The sequence below is a fragment of the Phaeoacremonium minimum genome (genome assembly GCF_000392275.1).
Source record: "Phaeoacremonium minimum UCRPA7 unplaced genomic scaffold PA7_03_scaffold_290, whole genome shotgun sequence".
Taxonomy (NCBI): domain Eukaryota; kingdom Fungi; phylum Ascomycota; class Sordariomycetes; order Togniniales; family Togniniaceae; genus Phaeoacremonium; species Phaeoacremonium minimum.
In genome coordinates this window covers 181,855-201,640 of record NW_006921195.1, presented here as the reverse complement: position 1 = coordinate 201,640, position 19,786 = coordinate 181,855, and the positions used below count along the sequence as shown (strand labels likewise).

At 53.6% G+C, this 19,786-nt stretch overlaps 6 protein-coding genes across 6 annotated transcripts; 3 read left to right on the top strand and 3 right to left on the bottom strand.

Annotated features, from left to right (window-relative positions):
* Positions 1-247: 247 nt before the first annotated feature.
* UCRPA7_3665 (hypothetical protein) lies at positions 248-778 on the bottom strand (the record flags this gene model as incomplete). The annotated part of the gene is made up of 1 exon (XM_007916228.1): positions 248-778. One exon carries the CDS (start codon positions 776-778, stop codon positions 248-250), a length of 531 nt encoding a protein of 176 aa, XP_007914419.1.
* Positions 779-2,426: 1,648 nt separating this feature from the next.
* Positions 2,427-5,330, top strand: UCRPA7_3664 (putative rhoptry protein; the record flags this gene model as incomplete). Its single annotated transcript, XM_007916240.1, has 1 exon — positions 2,427-5,330. The coding sequence occupies one exon, from the start codon at positions 2,427-2,429 to the stop codon at positions 5,328-5,330; it is 2,904 nt and encodes a 967-aa protein (XP_007914431.1).
* A 581-nt stretch (positions 5,331-5,911) lies between these two features.
* Positions 5,912-6,460, top strand: UCRPA7_3663 (putative rna-binding protein 8a protein; the record flags this gene model as incomplete). Its single annotated transcript, XM_007916398.1, has 2 exons — positions 5,912-6,160; positions 6,236-6,460. 2 exons carry the CDS (start codon positions 5,912-5,914, stop codon positions 6,458-6,460), a joined length of 474 nt encoding a protein of 157 aa, XP_007914589.1.
* A 783-nt stretch (positions 6,461-7,243) lies between these two features.
* On the bottom strand, positions 7,244-10,369 carry UCRPA7_3662 (hypothetical protein; the record flags this gene model as incomplete). Its single annotated transcript, XM_007916270.1, has 3 exons — positions 7,244-8,414; positions 8,468-8,677; positions 8,727-10,369. 3 exons carry the CDS (start codon positions 10,367-10,369, stop codon positions 7,244-7,246), a joined length of 3,024 nt encoding a protein of 1,007 aa, XP_007914461.1.
* Positions 10,370-14,795: 4,426 nt separating this feature from the next.
* On the top strand, positions 14,796-17,436 carry UCRPA7_3661 (putative pheromone processing endoprotease kex2 protein; the record flags this gene model as incomplete). The annotated part of the gene is made up of 2 exons (XM_007916205.1): positions 14,796-16,531; positions 16,587-17,436. 2 exons carry the CDS (start codon positions 14,796-14,798, stop codon positions 17,434-17,436), a joined length of 2,586 nt encoding a protein of 861 aa, XP_007914396.1.
* Positions 17,437-17,814: 378 nt separating this feature from the next.
* UCRPA7_3660 (putative vacuolar targeting protein) lies at positions 17,815-19,279 on the bottom strand (the record flags this gene model as incomplete). The annotated part of the gene is made up of 2 exons (XM_007916246.1): positions 17,815-18,972; positions 19,031-19,279. 2 exons carry the CDS (start codon positions 19,277-19,279, stop codon positions 17,815-17,817), a joined length of 1,407 nt encoding a protein of 468 aa, XP_007914437.1.
* Positions 19,280-19,786: the final 507 nt, after the last annotated feature.

Here is a 19,786-nt window from a genome sequence, read left to right as displayed (position 1 = left end):
GCGATATAGAATTTGTATCATAGAAAATGGCATGGCAGGCGATGGTTCACAAAATTAGGACAGTACGGTCGTGCGATCGTCTTGAATGAACAACATAAAAAGGTATATTCATGATCGAGGAAGTCCACTCGGGTGTGAAAAGTCTAGAAGTCTATGCTTAACGGTATCATAAAAAAACCAAACCCCTTTGCGCCAATCTAGTCATACAGAAATCATCAAAAGAGAAGAGCCGTCGCTGGAACGGCATTTAGTTCTTCCTGTCGCTCGTCAAGACCTCGACAGATCTCCGTTGCTGCCGTTGCTGGTAGTCGCCCGGCTCATATTGAGGCGGCTGATCAAGGAGATCATCTTCATCAAAGGACGCTCTCCTCGGCGCCTGCTGCTCCGGCACCGACCGGTACTGCTGCTGCGCGTAGCCCTGTTGCTGCTGAGGATAGCTCTGCTGGGGGTAGCCCTGCTGTTGCTGCGGCTGGACGTATCCGTTCTGCGAGTGGGTGTGATAGACGGCGACCGGGGGCGCGAGGCCCCACCGGGCTGCCTTCCGGGCGTGCTTCAGGGCGCGGCGCTCGTACTTGAGCTCGCGGCGGACCTCGCGGCGGGACATGAACACTGGGTCGACCGCACAGAGCCGGCAGGACCCGGGCATCTGGCAAGCACACGGAGCGCCATAGTAGGCGGGCTGGGGGCCGACAACAATGTGGTCGTGATGTCGGTCACGGCTGCCGCCGGTTGCGGCGCGGATGGCACCTCCGACGAGACCGAAGACAAGGCCTGCCATAGCTAAGTGGGATGTGTATGTATGTTTTGTTTGTGAGGTTGATGGGTTGAGAGGCTGGAAGCAGGAAGTGTGCTTAATAGTACGGAGTATTTGCTTCTAAATGGATATGAATGATGTTGATACCAATGATACTGATGACAATGATGAAAAAAAAGGAATCGAATCGATAGGATAGGAGACCATGAATACTTATACCTAAGACCTACCTGTACCGTACCTATCTCCCTCCCAAATTCTGCCAGAGACACCAGTGGGAGAGGCCGATCTCAAATGCTAGAGGCAGTGCTAAACGAGTTGCGAATGCGACGATTAACGTTAAGCTTCGGCCAGAGAATTCGATGCAGGAGCCGGGCACAGGCCAAGCTTTGCGGGGTGGCCGTGGGCCGCTAAGGATGCCCATTGGTCGTCGTACCGAATCCGACAGGCTTGCAGGGATGCTGGAGCGGGATGGATGGCGCAGACGTTCAACTGCGTAATCGTCTTTTTGGGCGTATCCGCTTATCTTTGGACTGGAAAGAGGGATATCCTGCGCATACCGGATAGCCTTCTATGGAAAGGGTCTTTAATGTGGTTATCGCTGTGCCTCGTTGATATTTCAAATGTCGGCTTGGAGCCTCCGACAAGGATCCTTGGTGTTGCTCTACCGTAGTAAACACCACGTGCTAGCATGTCAAAATTATGAGTGACGGTACTAAGACAATATTTACTTGGTGTCTCCTCAGAAGATGAGTTCTATCAAAAACTCAAAACTACTGCCGATGACTGCTATCAAACCCTTACACTTCAACATACACTCTGTCTAGTTCTGCGCTCTCAGCTACGTCGCCCGCAGTTAATCATCGGGAGTTTGCTTCCAATCTACGAGCAGGGCCGAATGTTTCCAGTGAAGAATGTACGCAATAGTGCAACTAGCGGAAATGATGGGCGTCCAATATCTCAAGGCTAGATAGTTTTGATCTCGTGAAAAAGGCGTTGCCATATACCCACCTAGGCACATTTTACATCTCTTGAAGAATGGCACAGCCTTAGGTTGAAGGGTGTATCACACTTGTAATATCTGATTGGGTGGGCTTGGTTGACAGTGTTGGGTTAGCTCAGCTTCCACCACACTGATTTAGCCCCAGCATAGAAGTAACCTCCAAGTCTCTCATCATGCACTTCCAGATGCACTTGTCGAACAAAATGGGTTTTTCCTACTTTGAAAAGTAGTCCAAAAATTCGAGAGTTATAATGAATAGCAATTGAGATGTTCATTCTGAATAATAACTGCATTTCTAATGAGAGCTGACCTCATGAGTGGTCCGCAGCGGGTGTCTTGTCCATACGCACGGGTACCGGTGGGGCACAAGCATTTGTTTACTTTCTCGAACACAGTCGCGTCCACCACACCTTCCCCAGCTTTCGTCGCTTCCTCCATACCACCATACACCATACACCATACACCTACACTTTCGCAGCACCAGCAGCTATAGCACACTGCATCGCACTCACCCTCGACTTATACTCAATTGGACATCTGCTACTGCATTCTTCATAGCTGTCCAACTTGGACAAGAAATTGGGCAGGAGTAACTCGATTGCTCCTTCCCCAAACCGCACATCGCGATCAATACCAACCTCCGATCCACTTGGTCCTTGAGGAGCCACAATGGACTCCAGGAGGAGCAACGACGAGAACCGTCGTCTGCACATCTCACGCCTCAAGCGTGAGATGGACCGCGCACGATACCAGCCATTTGGCTCTCCCCCTTCCTCTGCCGGCTCGCATGACACCGTCAGTACGACGGTCGGCTATTCATCTACATTCTCCTTCGAGCCCGAAGGCGAGTCGACTCCACGAAAGCTCGACGAGGATATTCTGCCGCGCCACCGACGTGCTGCTGGTAGAACTGGCCGATTTGGCCATTCAAAACCCGCGTATACCGTCGAGACCTCCAAGCTAGATCGCTTCTTCCCCGAGTGGTCGCGAAACATTGCCGTTCCGGACAACGGCACCAACAGAGGCAGAATCACCGATGCCCTCGAAGCCAAAGAAAACATTCCCCCAACAATCGGACAAAAGACACCAGAATCACACTATCATCGCGTCCCGCGAGATCGAGCAGGCATGCAGCCCACCGTCGAAAACGAGTCTGACTGCTCAGTGCTCTCACACACTCCTGCCAACGCGTTGTCCACGCGCCGCTCCTCTAGATTCAGTCGTCCTCAAGTTGGCTACTCATCGGGCTCACCACAAGGATCAAACAAGTCTGCTCTCGGCAAGCTTTCCTCCAACATTCGAGTTGCTCATGCCAAGGAAAGTGCAGCAGACAAGTACATGGCAGATCTAGCGTCGAAGCAACGTCATGTGGAAACAGCCATGACCGACGAGCCAAGACTGATGACACCTCCCCAGCAGTCCTCTCCACTAGTACTAAGATCAATGCATTCTAGTAATCATCAAATCATGAACATGAGCGGTATGACTGCGAATCAGACTGCCCGCTCATTCTTCATGCCGCATTTCAACCACCTTCACGACTTGGTCTCTGGCACGCTGAGGCTTAGCACCGGTGCACACGGAGCTCCCGTCTTTGTTAAGAATGGCAAAGCTCATATTCGTCCACAGGAGCCAATTGTAGAGCATGCTGATGTTCGGGCCATCGATCTTCCTGCCGAGGAGCAACAGATCTTCGTGTCTCTGGATAAGGTCCGAGAGGAGGTTGCAGCTCTCAAGGAGCACGATGAAATGCTCCAGAAAGAAGCCGAGAAACTTGAGCGAGAAGTCGATGACCTGCAGCTCGAGATTCAAGAACTGAGATCCCAGAAGTTGTCAGACAGTGCTATTGGCTCTGATTCTGATCAGGCTGCAAACGAGCGTCTCAATACTCAAATTCAGAGTAAGAACTTGGTTACAAATGTCTATCCTAGGATGATCGACTCTGACCGCAATCTAGAATCCCGAAATCTGCAGGAGCGCCTCGATGAAGCCTATCGTACCATCAAGGTCCATGAGCTTCATAATACTTCTCTATCCGCAGAACGCGATGCAGCACTGCAGAAGCTTGGCAATGCAATGGATGCATCTAAGAAGCTTCAGGCAGAGCTTGACTCGTTGAAAGACGAAGCCAATGTCATCAAAACCTACCGCCGCGAGAGGGAGACGCTGCAGCTTGAGAACAAGTCTTTGCTCTCTAACAACAATTCCCTTCGCGAGCAGCATGAGTTTCTCGCCACTGAGAATGTGGCTCTTCGTCAAGAGCAAGAGTCCATCGCGTCCGAGAACATGGCTCTCCGCCAGGAACAGGTGTCACTCTTATCGGAAACTAGAACTCTCCGTGCAACAAACAAGACACTGACAACCCAGCACGACTCTCTTCGTCAAAGCCACATTACGACACAGCAGGAGTTAGAGGATGCCCGAAAGGAAATAATTGACCTTCGCGACGAGCTGGCATCCATCCGCACTGAGCACCAAACTCTAATGGAACAGCATGCGATGGTGTCCCAAGACCATGGTGGCCTTGAGCGCAGCAACGAGCACTATTTCCTCGAGAACAAAAACTTGAAGTCCAAAATCAGTCTTCTTGAGCAGCGCAATCAAGCTCTTCAGCAGTCAATCGCCACAAGAGATCAGGTCATCGAATTGCTGCAGAATGATCCAACAAGAGCAACCAACATGACAGAGCAAAGCCTTCCTGAGCAAGTTCGGCCAGCTGCTCCGGAGGATACTGCTGAGTTGCCGCAAAATGATCCCACTCAGCAAACCGAAGCGATGGAGGAGGAACCACCTCAAGAAGATGATGCCGATAATGACTCGGCCGACGAAAATATGACCTCGGCTTTCTTCATCCCTGATATCACCATGGAGACTGAGAAAGAAACCACTGGAAATCCTACTGTCGCATCTACCAATGACGCCCGTCGAGTTGTGTTTGCTGAGGACACTATTGAAAGCCAGAAGACTGAACGTAATGGCACGAGGAACATGGGTCCTTCACTGTCTCAGCCAGCACGTCGCGTGTTCCACGACCTGTGTAAGCATAAGAGCAAGAACTGCAGCGTGTGCGCAAGACTCTCGACCGAAACTAAACATGTCACCTCGACCATAACATCTAAGACAACTACTCAAAGCAACCTCAAGACGGCTATGAAGTCGGGTCACAGTATCAGAGAATCAAGAAAGACGGTTGGCATAGTGCCGAGACCGATACCGGTCACTGACCGTATCCCACAGCCGACGGGCGAATATGAGGATGAGCCTACTATGAGGCCGGCCAAGTCGCCAGGCCACGCCCTTGCTATTGTCATTAAGGGGCTTGAGGACGAGATTCAGCATTTACAAGCTGCTGCAATGAGCGCACAGGCTCGTTACAACTCATTGGATAAGTCGGCCGGCCGTCGGGATCGGAAGGAGCTGGCCGGGGAAATCGTCGCCTTGCAGCATCAGTTGGAGATCAAGAGTGATCAAGTATACCGCCTGTACGATGTTCTAGAAGGTCAGAAGATGTCGGGTCAAGCGATGACGGAAGATGAGATTGAGGCCACGATTGTAACGATTGTTTCGGTCTAAGTGTTTAGGCAGCATCATGCAGCATTAATGTATTCATAGGACGGCGTTTGTTGGATTAGGATGGCAGGATAACTGGTTTGTTTTCACGGTAGCATGAGTTATGTATGGTTTACCGGCCTGGTCAGAGACCGACAAGGAATTGAAAGAAACTCGCGATGAGTTTGTTCTGCTTAGGAGGTCAACCTTGTTATGATATGCATGTCCATGCCACTCTTTGAGATCCTACATGATCTTGAATTCAAGCTATGTGACTGATGGTAATTACGTAGGTATGAAAGATTTCTAGAGCCCAGGAATTGCGGCTCGTTGATCTAAACGAATTTGTGGGGCACATCTGGTTAGCCCGATAATTTCGTACCTGACAAGGCTGGCTGGGAACCTTACCTCGCCAAACCACTGCTCTTCATCCCACCTTTACCAACAATCTCAGCCCACAACCATTCCTTGTGGAAGTTGTCTCTCGTTCCTATCAACCACGCCTAAAGCTCTAGCACAGTAGTCTCGAGCGCGACAACCTGCTGCTTTCTCCTCCGTATTCTCAGCAGGCAGAAAGCTAAGGAGAACACACACCCCACAACAACATGGCCGACCACGAGATGGACGTCGACGAGCCGGGCTCCCCGCCGCCGAACCAGCAGGGCAGCTCCAAGATCGGCGACATGCAGACGCAGGCCAAGGCGACGGCCGTGCGCTCCATCGAGGGCTGGATCATCGTCGTGACCAACGTGCACGAGGAGGCCGACGAGGAGGCGCTGCAGGACAAGTTTGGCGAGTTTGGCGAGATCAAGAACCTGCATCTCAACCTGGACCGGCGGAGCGGCTACGTGAAGGTACGTGCGCATGTCTATTCGATTTGCTCGGAAGTGGGACGCGGTATGGGCATTGAAGGCTGACGAGACTGCTAGGGTTACGCTCTGATCGAGTACCCTACGCTCGCTGAGGCGCGCGCCGCTATCGACGGCGCGAACGACACCAAGCTGCTCGACCAGACGGTCAAGGTCGACTTTGCTTTTGTGCGCCCACCACCCGGCAAGGGCAATCGGGGCGGTCAACGGGGCGGGCGCTCCGGCAGAGGGCGAAGCAGGAGCCGAAGTCCCGGCGCTGGGGCAAGGGATGACGATATCCAATGATCGCAGCTTGTTACTGGAGGCTGGACTGGGCGAGGGAGACGTTTATGGGCTATCCAAAACAGAAGAGTGACGGTCTTTTGCGTGCCGTGAATTTGATATGCTCTGCGGAAAGAGCAGTTGCAAAGCCGACATGTTCCCGAGAAGGGTTGAAAACGTGTCGGCATGCGATCTTTGAGACTGGCAGTATGTTCCTACTGATGATCGATCGATCTTTGTCTCCCACTCCCCAGCTGACAAGATGCTCTAGGTTATCTAAGAAGCACCGCAGTGGAGTATGTGCGGTCAATATCGGCTTCTGCACTGACTTGTGGTATATCAAGCCAGTCGGCCAATCTAAAATGCAGATGGGGAAAAAATAGGGATTCTACTGAGTAGTAGATGGAGTCCTTGAACTCGCATAGAGAATATACATGCATCCTTATGTCTTAGTGATCTCATATCCTTATCCCATTGACTACATGTGCTGCATATCGCAAACTTGTATCTGGGATAAAATGATGGTATCTATGTATTGAATGATCGCCTACTCAAAACACATTGTCATGTCCTCATTACATCCGAGAAAAGTCAAGATACTTCGTCGTTTCCATCACGCTCCTCGAGATTTCCAAGAAAGGCCTCAGTTCCCACCAGCGGTTTCGACCCCTGGGAATAGAAAGCAACCTAGGCTATGCCAGGAATAAAAGTACAACGCAATCAATGCTGTCGTATCGTCGTAACCCGTCTCGTCTACGTATCATATCATATCCCGCTTCGTACCAATTTGCTTTTCAATTTAATATTCTAGCCTTCAACCTCGTTACCTCGAACGGGTGCCGGCTTATTTCGGTTCAGGCTGAGCAGCCTCCTAATGCCACTCTCCTTCTTCTCTTCCATCTCAGGCTCCTCGTTAGTGTATTCATACCACAGCTTCGGCACCAGGAGGCGGTATGGCACGGTAATACCAGTAGGATCCTTCGCACTGACTTCCACATTGAGGCAGATATCAAGACCGCCTTCAATATTTACCTCGTACTCCTCAGCACGCTTCTTCTGCTTCGTCGACAGACCAGTAGGCGTGCGGTGGAACGGACGGGGCTGGAAGGACTCGGCAGACTCAGGTGCGGGTCCGCCGCTCGTAGCTGGCCTCGTGGGGTCAGTTCCCAGAATTCTCGCGGCCTTGTTCACGCTGGTGTTCCGCGGAGCGCGTGTTGTGAAGTACGAGTCATCTCCATCGGAGTACTCGTCGTTGAAACCACCGGAACCGCCCCGCAGATCAACGCCCTGAGGACGACGCGGAGGAGGATATGCAGGGGTCATGCGATCATCTTCGTCGCTGTCTCCCCACGTGCCGTTGATTCCACCATCGTCAGGGTGTGAATTATTTCTGCCATTACGCCGGAAGAGACTGAAATCGCCGCGTGTAAGGGACAATGTACGGGTGAGCATGCCAGGGCGTCCAGACTCAGAGCTGGAACGGCCACGCGAGAAAGAGCGGAACAGCCCTCCACCGCCACCACCACCGGAGACGGGTGGTCGGGAATCAATGACATCGGGGCGGTAGGCAGGTCCCCGGTTCCTCTTTGAGAGCCGCCGCATAACTTTGCCTGCTCCTCCAGGAGTTGTCACAGGGGAGTTGTCATATGCGGACAATTGAGGAGAGGATGGTGGCGTGTTGCCTGGGACATATTCGCGGATAGAGCACCAATTTCGGTGAGGCAACAGACGCTTGTTGTTTCGCGGCTTACCCTCGACACCGTGACCAAATATGGGCATCATGTCCTCGTCAGTATCTTTGTCAAAATGGTGGACCTTGTTCCGCTTGTTCAAGACGTCGGCCAAAAGATCTGAAGGTGGGGTGTTGACAATCGCTGAAGAAATAACATTAGGCATGTAACGGAAATCCTTATGTTTCGCTAGGCCAAGCTTGGGGTTCGAGAAAAACTGGCCGACTGCTGCAAGATGAACATCGCCACTAAACAGTATATTAGCGGTTGGTCATAGGTCATCTAGATAAAGCCCACATACCTAAGAATAGTGATGCGAACAGACTTGTCCGCAGCAAGGTCTTGCAAGTCCTCAAGCACGATACTTCGTTCATGTTTGTGATTCTTGGCAGTCCAATGGTCGTCCAAATCATCTAAGACTTCGACCCCACCATCGAACTTGTTCAGAACGTTTCCAAAAATGCCCGTCTTTGACAACGCTTTGATGGGGTCCATTAGACGTGATGTCAGGCTGCAAAATGTTAGTATGTGTACAAAGGTCAAGCTACCACCGGACTTACATGTTCTCCAACCATACTAGTCGCGGATACGCAATAGGAACTCCAAGAAGTACGAGCAAATGCTCTGTCTTGCCTTTCACGATCTCGGCATAAGCGCGATCCATTATCTTCTTCCATGTCTCATCCCTGATGACTTCGTCGCGTGTCCGCTCTGTTCGGCAGTCTACCGCTAGTAGAGCAACGCGTGACCCCAAAGACAAGAACACGCTGCGACTGAGCTCATGAATGTAGGGGCCAGGCTGTATCCCCAAGGTCCAGCTCGGCTCAGACTCCTCCGTTTCGTCGATAACGCTCTGGTGCTGAAACAACATGTAATACTTGAATGCAACGTTTCCAAGACCACGGAAGACGGGCGAGTGCATGAAGTGATGCGGGTACGAACCAAAACCATCGATGATGTCGTGGTCATCGTACATGTTGACCATTGGAATCTGGGAGTTGGCCAACCCAAACAAGCCTTGTGAGAACCACATGCAGTATCTCTCGAGGTAGAAGTTTTCAAGCTCATCCTGCATTGCAGCCGTGAACGGCGCATTGTGCTTATGCAAGGGATTCTTGATCATCAGCCACTCCTGGAACAATTTGGTTTGTCGCATGACAGCGTCACAGTAGAGTTGATCACCTCCGCCGATCATGACATGGAAAGGCTGGGTTTGGTGGTTGTTCAGGACATCACGCCAAAGCGGATCCGGGCCACTGAGCTCGTCCGGGTTGACGCTGAGGCTGAATCCGTTGCAGCTGTGGAACATAATGTTCATCGTCTGGCCTTTAGCTGGGACCCAGAAACCAGTTGCAGGCCCACGATTGATCCTATAGGCGATTCTTTGCTGTTTCTCTCGCAGTTCTACCTCGATGCTGAAACGCCAGAAAGTATAGCCTCGCTCGGTATGTAGACGGTAGCCTCTAACGTCCTTATACTTGCCAACTTTCTCGCCGTCTATAGGCGTGCGCTTCCTGCGGTACGCAAAGGAGCCCGGTACTTCGGAGGAGCCATCTGGCGGTGGTACATCAGGTGGACTGCGGCTCTTCTCGAATAGACCGTCATCCGTCTCATCTCGCGAAAGGTCCTTCATCTCCTCCAAGTGCTCCACAGGCCGAACGTAGAGGGTTTCTCCTTTACGGCCCAGCTTGGGATGGCCTGAGATCGGATCTACATATTCTGGTGGCAAACCTTGCCCATCCTGAATTTCTGTTGGCGGCGGTGGGAGAAGCTCTATCGGCTGCACGAAGAGCCGCAACGTCGGGGCGATATCGTACGACGAGTCCTTGTCTTGGGTTACAATCATGACTGTACCTCTCCAGATCTCCCTCTCAGCAACGGCTCCATTTCGAGCTGATCTAGTCGGAACGCGTTCATGACGGATACCGCAATATCTCAGCAAAGGGCCGCATTTCAAATAAAGAGCAGGCTTGAATCGTGTGGGGGCCTGGGTCTCATCATATTCACCATCGAATGCCTCGGCTTTTCTAGGTCTGGATGACATGCTCCCTCGCCGCTTCGACGGAGGTGTTTCCCACCAAGCCTGATCGTTGCCCGCGGCCGCGGCGGCTTGAGCCTCCTGGTCAAGATCTAGAAGAGATCCTGACAGGGTGCCTATCGTCCCTTTCTTCCACTCGTCCAAGTATCGCGGTGGGTTATACATCCCTTGACCTGGAGTGTACTTTTCCCGGCCATGATAGACATAGTCTGAGAAATGATGGTCTTCACTGTCAGAACTATGATCATCGTCGCTGTCAGCGCGCCTCTGTCGCCGACCATGTACAGCCGCAGCAGTTCCAGCTGCCACCGCTGCGCCAGCAACTGCAGCAGCAGGTGCTCTACTAGAGGAACCTCGTGTCGGCTCAGTAGGGAGGGAGAAGGATCTTGGGGGAACTTGTCCAGGGGGTGGAGCTCCCCTTTGACTTGGCGTCTTCACGAATTTCGTGTCTGCTACATGAATGGGAGATCCTTGCTCGACAGGGCCCCGAGCTCCTGAAGGGATTCGAGCTTCACGCGGAAGCGGAGGTGCGGGGACAGGCTGCACTTGTCGTGCTGATCTGGGGACGGTAGGATCGACCGGTGCATTTCTAGCGTCCTCGACCAGCCCATGTCGTGGCTGGACCACAGGATACTTCTTTTCTACTTCAGCTCTACGATTGAACCAGGGGTCTCCGGGAGGATCCTTCTTCAGCTTATTACTCCCGCTCCGGGTGAGGGACGTGCCTCCCGTGGGAGTAGTCGCCGTAGGAGAAGTTGGCGAGGCATCTCCGGAAGCATCTGGAAGTTTGATGTCATTCCTCGCCGCCCGTTCACGAAAGCTCAAGTTGCGCTGGGGCAGAGCAGATCCATGAGCTCCTGAAGGGACAGGAATTCGGGATTCGGGGTTGGGTCCCTTTGGTGACCTGCCAGCGGAGGAGCTATATCGTTTTCCTTCCTCTGGAGGGTTCTGCGACAAAGGACCTCTGTTCGCAGCGATAGCAGGCTGAGCTTGGATAGGATCCGGCAGAACCTGGGGCCGCCGTGTATCCTGATCGATCGAGGGTCTGCGTTCCTTGAAGCGCACCTGTGGCTGACTTGTGCCCCTATCTGGTTCGCGTGTTGCCCGGTCCCGCGAGCGTTGTTCAGCGGCTTCGACACGCGCTCGCTTCTCCTCCTTGGTGATGCTGTCGAGCGTCAGCTCAAGCTTCTGTAAGGGTGATCGGTCGATTGCGAACTTTCGACGATCGGACTGCGTCCCTAGCGACGCCCTCCTGTGATGCAGAGCTTGGTCACCTCCTGCGGGCAGTGATACCTGTTGTCCATTGGCTTGGGCCGCCCTGGGAGGAGCCGCATGGCGGCGGGAGGACGAGTTCCGATCGAGTGTGTTTTGAGCTCGGTCAAGAACAGGTAGGTTAGCCTGCTTATCTGGGGTCGGAGACTTGTAATAGTCCTCAGGATCCATGATGGCAGGTGGGCTTATTGGGTAGTCTTGTGGAGGTCCTCCAGCCTTGGAAAAGGTGTAGGGCAATCCACCATTGCCAAACGGATGTCGAAAGCTAGAAGGAGGAGCTTTGGGAACGTCTGGAGCTGCCGGTGGAGCTGCGGCTGTAGAGTATTCGTAGTCTTCTTCCCGGTTTCGACTCGCTCGGCGGCGGCGTTTCTCTGCGACCTCAGGCGGGTATTGCGCCTGTCCGTAAGGAAGGGTTGGAGGTCGAGGAGCAAGTCCCTGGCCGGCGAAGCTTGAGGCAGTCGGTGAGGCGTAAGGGCTCAGGGTAGAATCCGTGGCAGTGGTGTTGGCAGTCTGGATAGAGACTCTGTTTGCTTTTGTCGGAGGCTGGCCAGCTGGCTCGTCCAACGAGGCTCGGCGGGCAGCACCGGAGCTGTAATCGTCAGACGCCCTGCGAGCTTTTGCGTTACCTGAGAGCTTGGGGCCAGGAAGATTGCCCCAGTACGGTGTAGACATGGCAGACGAAGGAATGATTGGGCTGTGATGGGATGTTCTCAGCTCAACGCAGCATCAAGCGTCCATGACCTAATCTGTTAAGTGTCGCCAGCATGCAGGTGTCCCATAACAGCCAATGCGAACCCGACAACACATGCGAACAAGGCCTGCACGGCGGACATGCATGAAATATATGTATTGCAGTAGCAAAAAAGGATAATAAGATGCCCAAAGCCAGGGCAAGAGAGCTATGGGACTCGGTAGGGCAGGGTCAGAGAATTTGCGAAAATAGAGAGGCTGACCACGCCCCAAACCCATGTCCATGACCTTGACCATGACCGCATTGGAGAGCTGGATATTCCCTGTATGTCTTAGCTTCCTTTTTAACAGCACCACGGACGGAGGGCGGGAGCACTAGTGACGGAGCTTGGAGGTGCGACTTTTCATCTCTTGGCTCCAACTTCGCATTTCCTTGGTTGACTTGTCTTCCTTTTTTCCCTTCCCTCCGTTGCTTCTCGTATGCAAAGCTGCTCTCCAGCTCCGAGGCGTCTCTCCTCGCTTCATAGGTTTCGGTTCGATATGGGCCGTGCATGGGAAGCTCCCGACCGCCATTTGATACCTGGAGATCCCTGTTAGAATTTCGGCTGCCGCCGCCGCTAAACAATCAATTAGATCGTCCTGGCGCATGGCCTGGTACTGGGGACCGAGACACTCTAGGACCGTTCTGAATTTTTGAGTGAGTACAACTCGCGTAGAACCCCGCGCAGGCGAGGATGACCACCAAAAATGGCATTTTTGATTGAAGAGGAGGACCACAGACCAAGTCCTCTGCGTTCTGAGCTTTCACGGAGACTAGCTTCTCGGATACGAATAGCTGAGTTGGTGAAACAGCGCCGGGATGGCGACTGGCAGCCTGTGTTCCACGAGGTGCGGATGCGCTAAGCCAACCAGCCAGCCCACTGGGTCTGACTTGGGAAACATGGTGGCTGGTGAGCCGCCTCTTTAAGCCTGAGATTGAGCCATTGGTATGATCAGGCCTCAGGCATATCATGGTCAATGGTGTCTTGTCCTGTTTCAATGCCTGGGTATCCCAGAGTCAACTGCTCTCGATAGTGTGGCTAGGTTGGCGAAACGCTGGAACGAAAGCTACAACTAGCAGCAGGATTTTCGCGTGAGTTGCATTGTCAAGCAGCATGACGGGATCAAACAGGAGACCAAGTTTCCTGAAGCGCCAATTGCCATTATCTGCGACAAGGAAAACGAGACAGATAATTGTGTGTAGAACCTGGGTGTTGTATATGGAGGCGTGGCAGCGAAAGGAGCCTGTTCAGATAACAGAAGGCAGTCAATGGTTGTTACAGTAATAGGTAGCTGGCCATCCTGGGAAGGGGAGGTGGTAGCAGCGCTGGTGACATTCCCGCAAGATGCCTTCTGGCCCACAGCTGCTTTAGGAAGGAACACAATTCTTGAGAAGGATGCTGCGATGGATGCTAATACACGCAACTCCGGGAACACAACATTCTCACAGCGTGAAAGTCAGATTCGATATCCTATCAATTGCCCAAGCCAATCACTATCTTGAAGTGATCTTCTGTGGTACAGCACATAGGCAATCCGTTGGCTAGGTATGAAATGCATGTTAGGTGAAGTCGTATGCCATGTTTTCTCCCCAAATCACTCGTTCTGCTGGGGCTGCTGATTTCAGCATCTCTATCCCTCTGACAGAGACGTACGCAGTGGGCTAAATGAGCACTGCTGTTGCACTCAGGTTTGGCTTTCGAAGGAGACTTGAGTTGGAGACTTAGGAACTTGTGAGGCGGCGTTGTCTTTGCGTGTAGAGAATGTATCCGGAGCTGACTCGAGGTACCCCACATGCCGAAGGCTGTCAACCTTGAAGGTCCTTGATACGCCCCAGCTGCGGTGGCTGAATCGCAGGGCCACGCATTTGGGGGGATCCTTAGGCGGCGCCTAGGCCCCCTACTAAGCCTGCAGTCTAGGCAATGTGGCTACAAGAAACCTGAAGACGAATTGATACTGTCGCATGCATTCCCCGATCAATAGCAAGGCATCGTCGTTCCTTTTACCTCATCTCCCTCCTCGAAGCTACTGAAACTGTATTGTGGTGCTCTTTGACGACAAGCACAGAGCGCAAGGGGCTCGCTCAGTGGAGAACGTGCCTAGAAAGGGTGCTCTTGAAAGGGACCCCGCCGACAGAAGGGGACATCGCCAAGGGTAAGTTCGAAACCGAAACCCATATCCCTGGACGCTGTTTCCATCCCAAAATTGCCACTATTGAAACACTATCTTGAACACCGTCTCCTCGTCTGCTTCCTGGCTTCATCAAATAAAAGTCTACTCGCGTCGTACAAACACTTGCTCCTAGCGGAGCCTTCGGCCATTGCTTCTTCCCTTTCTCATGCTTGCGCGGCCCCTCGGACTTGAGGTCTAACTTGCCATTCAGCCCGCTAGGCTTCTTTGCTGGAGCTCACCTCGCAGACTTTGGCTCTTCGGATCGAATCGAATCGACTCGACTATTTCTTACGATCGAGTATACCTATGAGAACGAATTGCTAGCCACCACGCTTCCCGCGATCCCTCCCCTCGTCCTTCCTTCCCTCGACGGCTCCCGGTAGCGAGGATAGACCTCGGCTCCGGCTCCAGACGCAGAATGAAGGTCGCTCCGCTCGTGAGCTTGCTGAGCCTGGGTGCTCTTGCTGCTGCAGGAGCCCCTAAGGTCGTGCCTAGGGACTTCAGCGCCAGCGACTACTATGTGCTCCATCTCGAACCAGACACTTCACCCGACCAGGTTGCATTGAGGCTCGGCCTGACGCATGAAGGACAACTTGGAGAACTACAAGACCACCACATATTTGCCGCGACCAAGGCGGAACATGATGTCGTAAAACGAGAGCTGGTGGAGAGGCGGCGTCGGAAACGAGGACTGAATGACCGTGATATACTGGACGGCGTCTTATTATCTAAGAAACAGGAGCTGCGGGCACCATGGGAGAAGAGGATCATCCCTCCACCGCGTGCCGGCCCACAACCTCTGTCCAAGAGGCAAGGTGACGAGCCGGTGGACTGGGCGCTTCAAAAACAGCAGTCAGTTGCTCAAACACTTGGGATAAACGATCCCATCTTCAACGAGCAGTGGCATCTATTCAACGCGGTCCAGCCAGGGCACGATGTCAATGTGACAGACGTTTGGCTACAGGGCATCACTGGCAAGAATGCCACTGTTGCCATTGTGGACGATGGTCTGGATATGTACAGTAACGATCTGAAAGCCAACTACTACGCGCAGGGTTCGTATGACTTCAACGACAAGACAGACGAGCCCCGGCCGCGGTTGTCGGATGATCGCCACGGCACCCGTTGCGCCGGCGAGGTCTCAGCTGTCAAGAACGATGTCTGTGGTGTCGGTGTTGCGTACGACTCGAAGATTGCTGGTCTTCGTATTCTCAGCAAGCTCATCAGTGACGCTGATGAAGCAGTCGCAATGAACTACGATTTCCAGCACAATCAGATCTATTCTTGCTCATGGGGACCCCCCGATGATGGGCGGAGTATGGATGCTCCTGGTATCCTCATCCGTCGTGCGATGCTCAACGCCGTTCAGAACGGCCGAGGAGGACTAGGTTCCATCTACGTCTTCGCTAGTGGTAATGGAGCGGGTAACGACGACAACTGCAACTTCGACGGCTACACGAACAGCATTTACAGCATCACTGTCGGTGCTCTTGACAGGAAGGGCGAGCATCCATACTACAGCGAGGAATGCTCAGCCGGGTTAGTCGTTACCTATTCTAGCGGTGGTGGAGATGCAATCCACACCACCGATGTGGGTGAAAATCAGTGTTATAGCGGACATGGAGGCACCTCTGCCGCGGCACCTCTTGCTGCTGGTATCTTTGCGCTTGCGTTGCAGGTCAGACCAGATCTCTCTTGGAGAGATATGCAGTATCTTGCCATGCTTACAGCCGTCCCTATCAACCTTGATGACGGATCATGGCAGGATACTACTATCGGCAAGAAGTTCAGCCACACTTTTGGCTACGGCAAGATCGACAGTTACAGCCTCGTGGAGATGGCCAAGGATTGGAAGAGTGTCAAGCCACAGGCCTGGTTCTTCTCCCCGTGGATTCATGTCAACGAGGCAATTCCCCAGGGCGAGCAGGGACTTGCTGTCAGTTTCGACATCACGCCCGATATGTTGAAGGAAGCCAACCTCGAGCGCGTCGAGCATGTCACTGTGACCATGAACATTGCACACACCCGCAGGGGCGATATCAGCGTTGATTTGATCAGCCCAAACAAGGTCGTCAGTCACCTTTCCGTTCCTCGCAGAATGGACGCAGAAGCAGCTGGCTATGACGACTGGACGTTCATGAGTGTGGTCCATTGGTCAGTAGTAATCCCTTCAACTTATCTTGTGTAATTTTACTGACACGGATTATAGGGGTGAATCTGGTCTTGGCACATGGACCGTCATTGTGAAGGATACCAAGGTCAACGAGCACAATGGCACTTGGACTGACTGGCATCTGAAGCTTTGGGGCGAGTCCATTGATCCGGCTAAGGCAGTGGTCCTGCCCATGCCGACTGAGGAGGACGATGCAAACCATGCTATTACCTCGACTACGACTGTTGGTGCCACAACAACGACTTTGCCTCCAGTGGCAGGTACACAGTCTGAAGCACCGCTTGTCACGGCGTCTGATCACCCAGATCGTCCAACGAAGCCCAAGCCAACCAACAGCAACGGAGCCTCAGAGACCACCGGTGGAGAAGAGGAGGCCCAGAAGAGCGGCAGCTCATGGCTCCCAGGCTTCCTCCCAACATTCGGCGTGTCTCCCGCAACTCAGGCTTGGATCTACGGCTCCGTCGCTCTCATCGTCATCTTCTGTAGCGGTCTTGGCGTGTACCTATGGATGGCGCGCCGCAAGAGGCTCCGAAACAACCCGCGCGGCGAGTACGAGTTCGAGCTTCTCGACGAGGAAGAAGCCGAGGGCCTCGCCAGCGGTGAGAAGGGCGCCATTGGCAAGAAGGGCCGCAAGACCCGCGGCGGCGAGCTGTATGATGCCTTTGCCGGCGGCAGCGAGGACGAGGACGAGGAGTTTGACTCTGGGGACTACCGCGACCGGTCGGCGGAGCGCGCCGAGGACGGGCGGAACGAGAAGCGTGGTGTGCGGCGTCAGGATGATGGCGAGGATGACGAGGAGGATGAGCAACATCATGTTGTCGGGGGCGATGATAGCGATGAAGAGGACGAGGATGAGAGGAGAGGACTGCAGTCTGGGCGGCGTTAAAATGGGCGGTAACCTCATATTGTCTGCATTAGAAATTGTTCGATACGTATAACAAGCAAAGAGTCTCGAAACGAAGAGCGTTTGTCAGCTCTCAACTTGCATAAGTTCGGTATTCAGCATTGATCAGTCAGAAATGATATTTTGAGCGGCATCATAGCAAGGCAACATGTGTCCCGTCCGTAATGGAAAGTGACTAACTTGGCCCAAATAAGGCACGCAATGCCATTATGGATAGTAACTTCTAACCTAAGGTGCCCTCCCAGGTGAAAACGCCAATTCACGGTGCGATCTGCAGTAGAGATTGGTAAGAGATGATGCACCAACGCTGCCTTTCTATTGCATACGAGACAGCCGAAAGCATTCCCATCCCTGTCTTTCTCATGCCGCCAGGATGCCCTCCTTCTCCATCTCCTCAACGTACTTCTCCCAAATATCGATAACCCCGCCGTAGAAGTCAATGTGCGAATCAGCCAACCCGCCGAGCTGGCGCTTGAACTCGACACGCTTGATGCGCTCAAAGTCGCCGACCTCCTTGACGACCTCCTCGTCGAACATCTCGGACGTCTTGCGCGCGGTCTCGGCCTCGCGCGTCAGCTCGTCGACCCGCAGCTCCAGCTTGCGCTGCCGCTCGCGCCGCGACTGCTCGTGGTCCACGCCCCGCACATCCTCGATCTTGCTGCGGATGAAGCCGCCCGCCCCGGAGAGCGCCCCGCCGCCGCCGCTGCCGTAGTACCCCGACGCCAGCATGTCCCGCTCTGCTGTTGACTTGTTCAGGTACTCGGTCAGCTGCTCGTAGTCGAGCTGCTTCTGCTCCCGTGCTTTGAGGAGGTTCTTCAGCGCCCCTGAGTAGGCTGCCATGTCTCGCAAACTGCCGAGGTAGTCCTGATCGGTATGGTCCTTGAGCTTCTTCAGCCCGGCAGCCGTGTCCTCGACGCTCGCGGCAAAGGCATGCACTGCAGCCTCGACACCCGGTTCTAGAGTAATCAGCTTCTGGAACTGCTCCGCCAGGTCCTTCAGGTCGGCCTCAATGTCAGTCTCGCGGCGCGCCACTCTCGCAACCACCTTCTCCACATGGTTCAGGTCATCGTCCAGCTTGTCGCTCTTCTCCTTCACCTCGATGAACCGCCGGTCCGGCTTGTGCACCTTTGTGAACGCATTGATGAACGTGTCGGCAAAGTTGTCAAAGACGCCGCCCGCGCCCGCATCGGCGGAGCTAGCGGTCGACGCCCGGCTGCCCCGGCTGCGCATCGTGGCGTTCCAGTCCGGCGACTCGAGGAACGTGTGCAGGATCGGCGCCCTCCTCAGGATCGGGTGCAGTGCTATTCTGGCGAGGAAGCGCTGCAGCGAGTGCGCGCGGCGCTGTGTGAAGTCCGTCCCGAAGCGGTCGCCGCGGACGTACTCCATGCGCTGCTTGTCGGGCAGCGGCGGCACGGCGCATGCTGGGTAGTCTTTGGAGAGGGTCTTGGAGAGAAATACGAAGTCGGTGAACCGCCGGCGGACCTGTGTGATGCTTTTCTGAAAAGATGGGAAAGTGGACTATAGAAGATCGGGTTAACATTCAGAACAGTTCGAGTGGACCAGTCTGTCAACTTACGTTTGTGGTTACAAGATATGATACATATGCATCTTTGGTGCCGTCGTTCTCCTTGTGAGGCTCGGAGACGGTGCATTCCAGTATCTCCCCGCCGAGGCCCGGGTCCAGCCTGTCCATCTGGGCTTCTGCCTCGAGCCTCTCATTCGCGTCGGCCTCTGGCACCTCCGTGGAGGCGGATCCCGCGGCATCGCCATCGTCGCTATGCCACGAGACATTTGAAAAGTTGTTGTCCTGACCAATTACCGCCATGGTCAGCGGTCTGTTGGGATTTGCGAGTGTATGTCCGGGTAGTGTAGTGATGAAGGTGTGGTGAGGGAACTGGAGCTGGAGGCACTGAGCTGCGTTGACGTATGAGGGTGGTGGGACGTCAGGTAGCTTGGTTCCCCAGCCTGGGTTGGTAGGTTGTGGGCTGGTGGGGCCGGAACTCTTAACTGGCTGCCTTCGGTTTCGGCTAGCAACGTGTTAGTGTCTCAATCCGGCCTCTAGCTTTCCAAGTCATGTTAGAGCAAGGTAACAGAGACCCCTACAGAAGCCGCCTTTGAAACAACCAGCATCTGTAAATGGGTCGTTGGCTATCTTAGATGTGTTTGCATTCAAGATAACCGATATGTATTCATTATAATCAGATGCGATGTATGACCCAAGCCTTCCAGGTTCATTGTAGTTGGGTAATCACTTCACCAGGGCAACAGGGGATGAGCAATAAGCTAAGTCAAAAGTTGATTTTGGTCTATTGGGTTTCTGTGTCGAGATGTC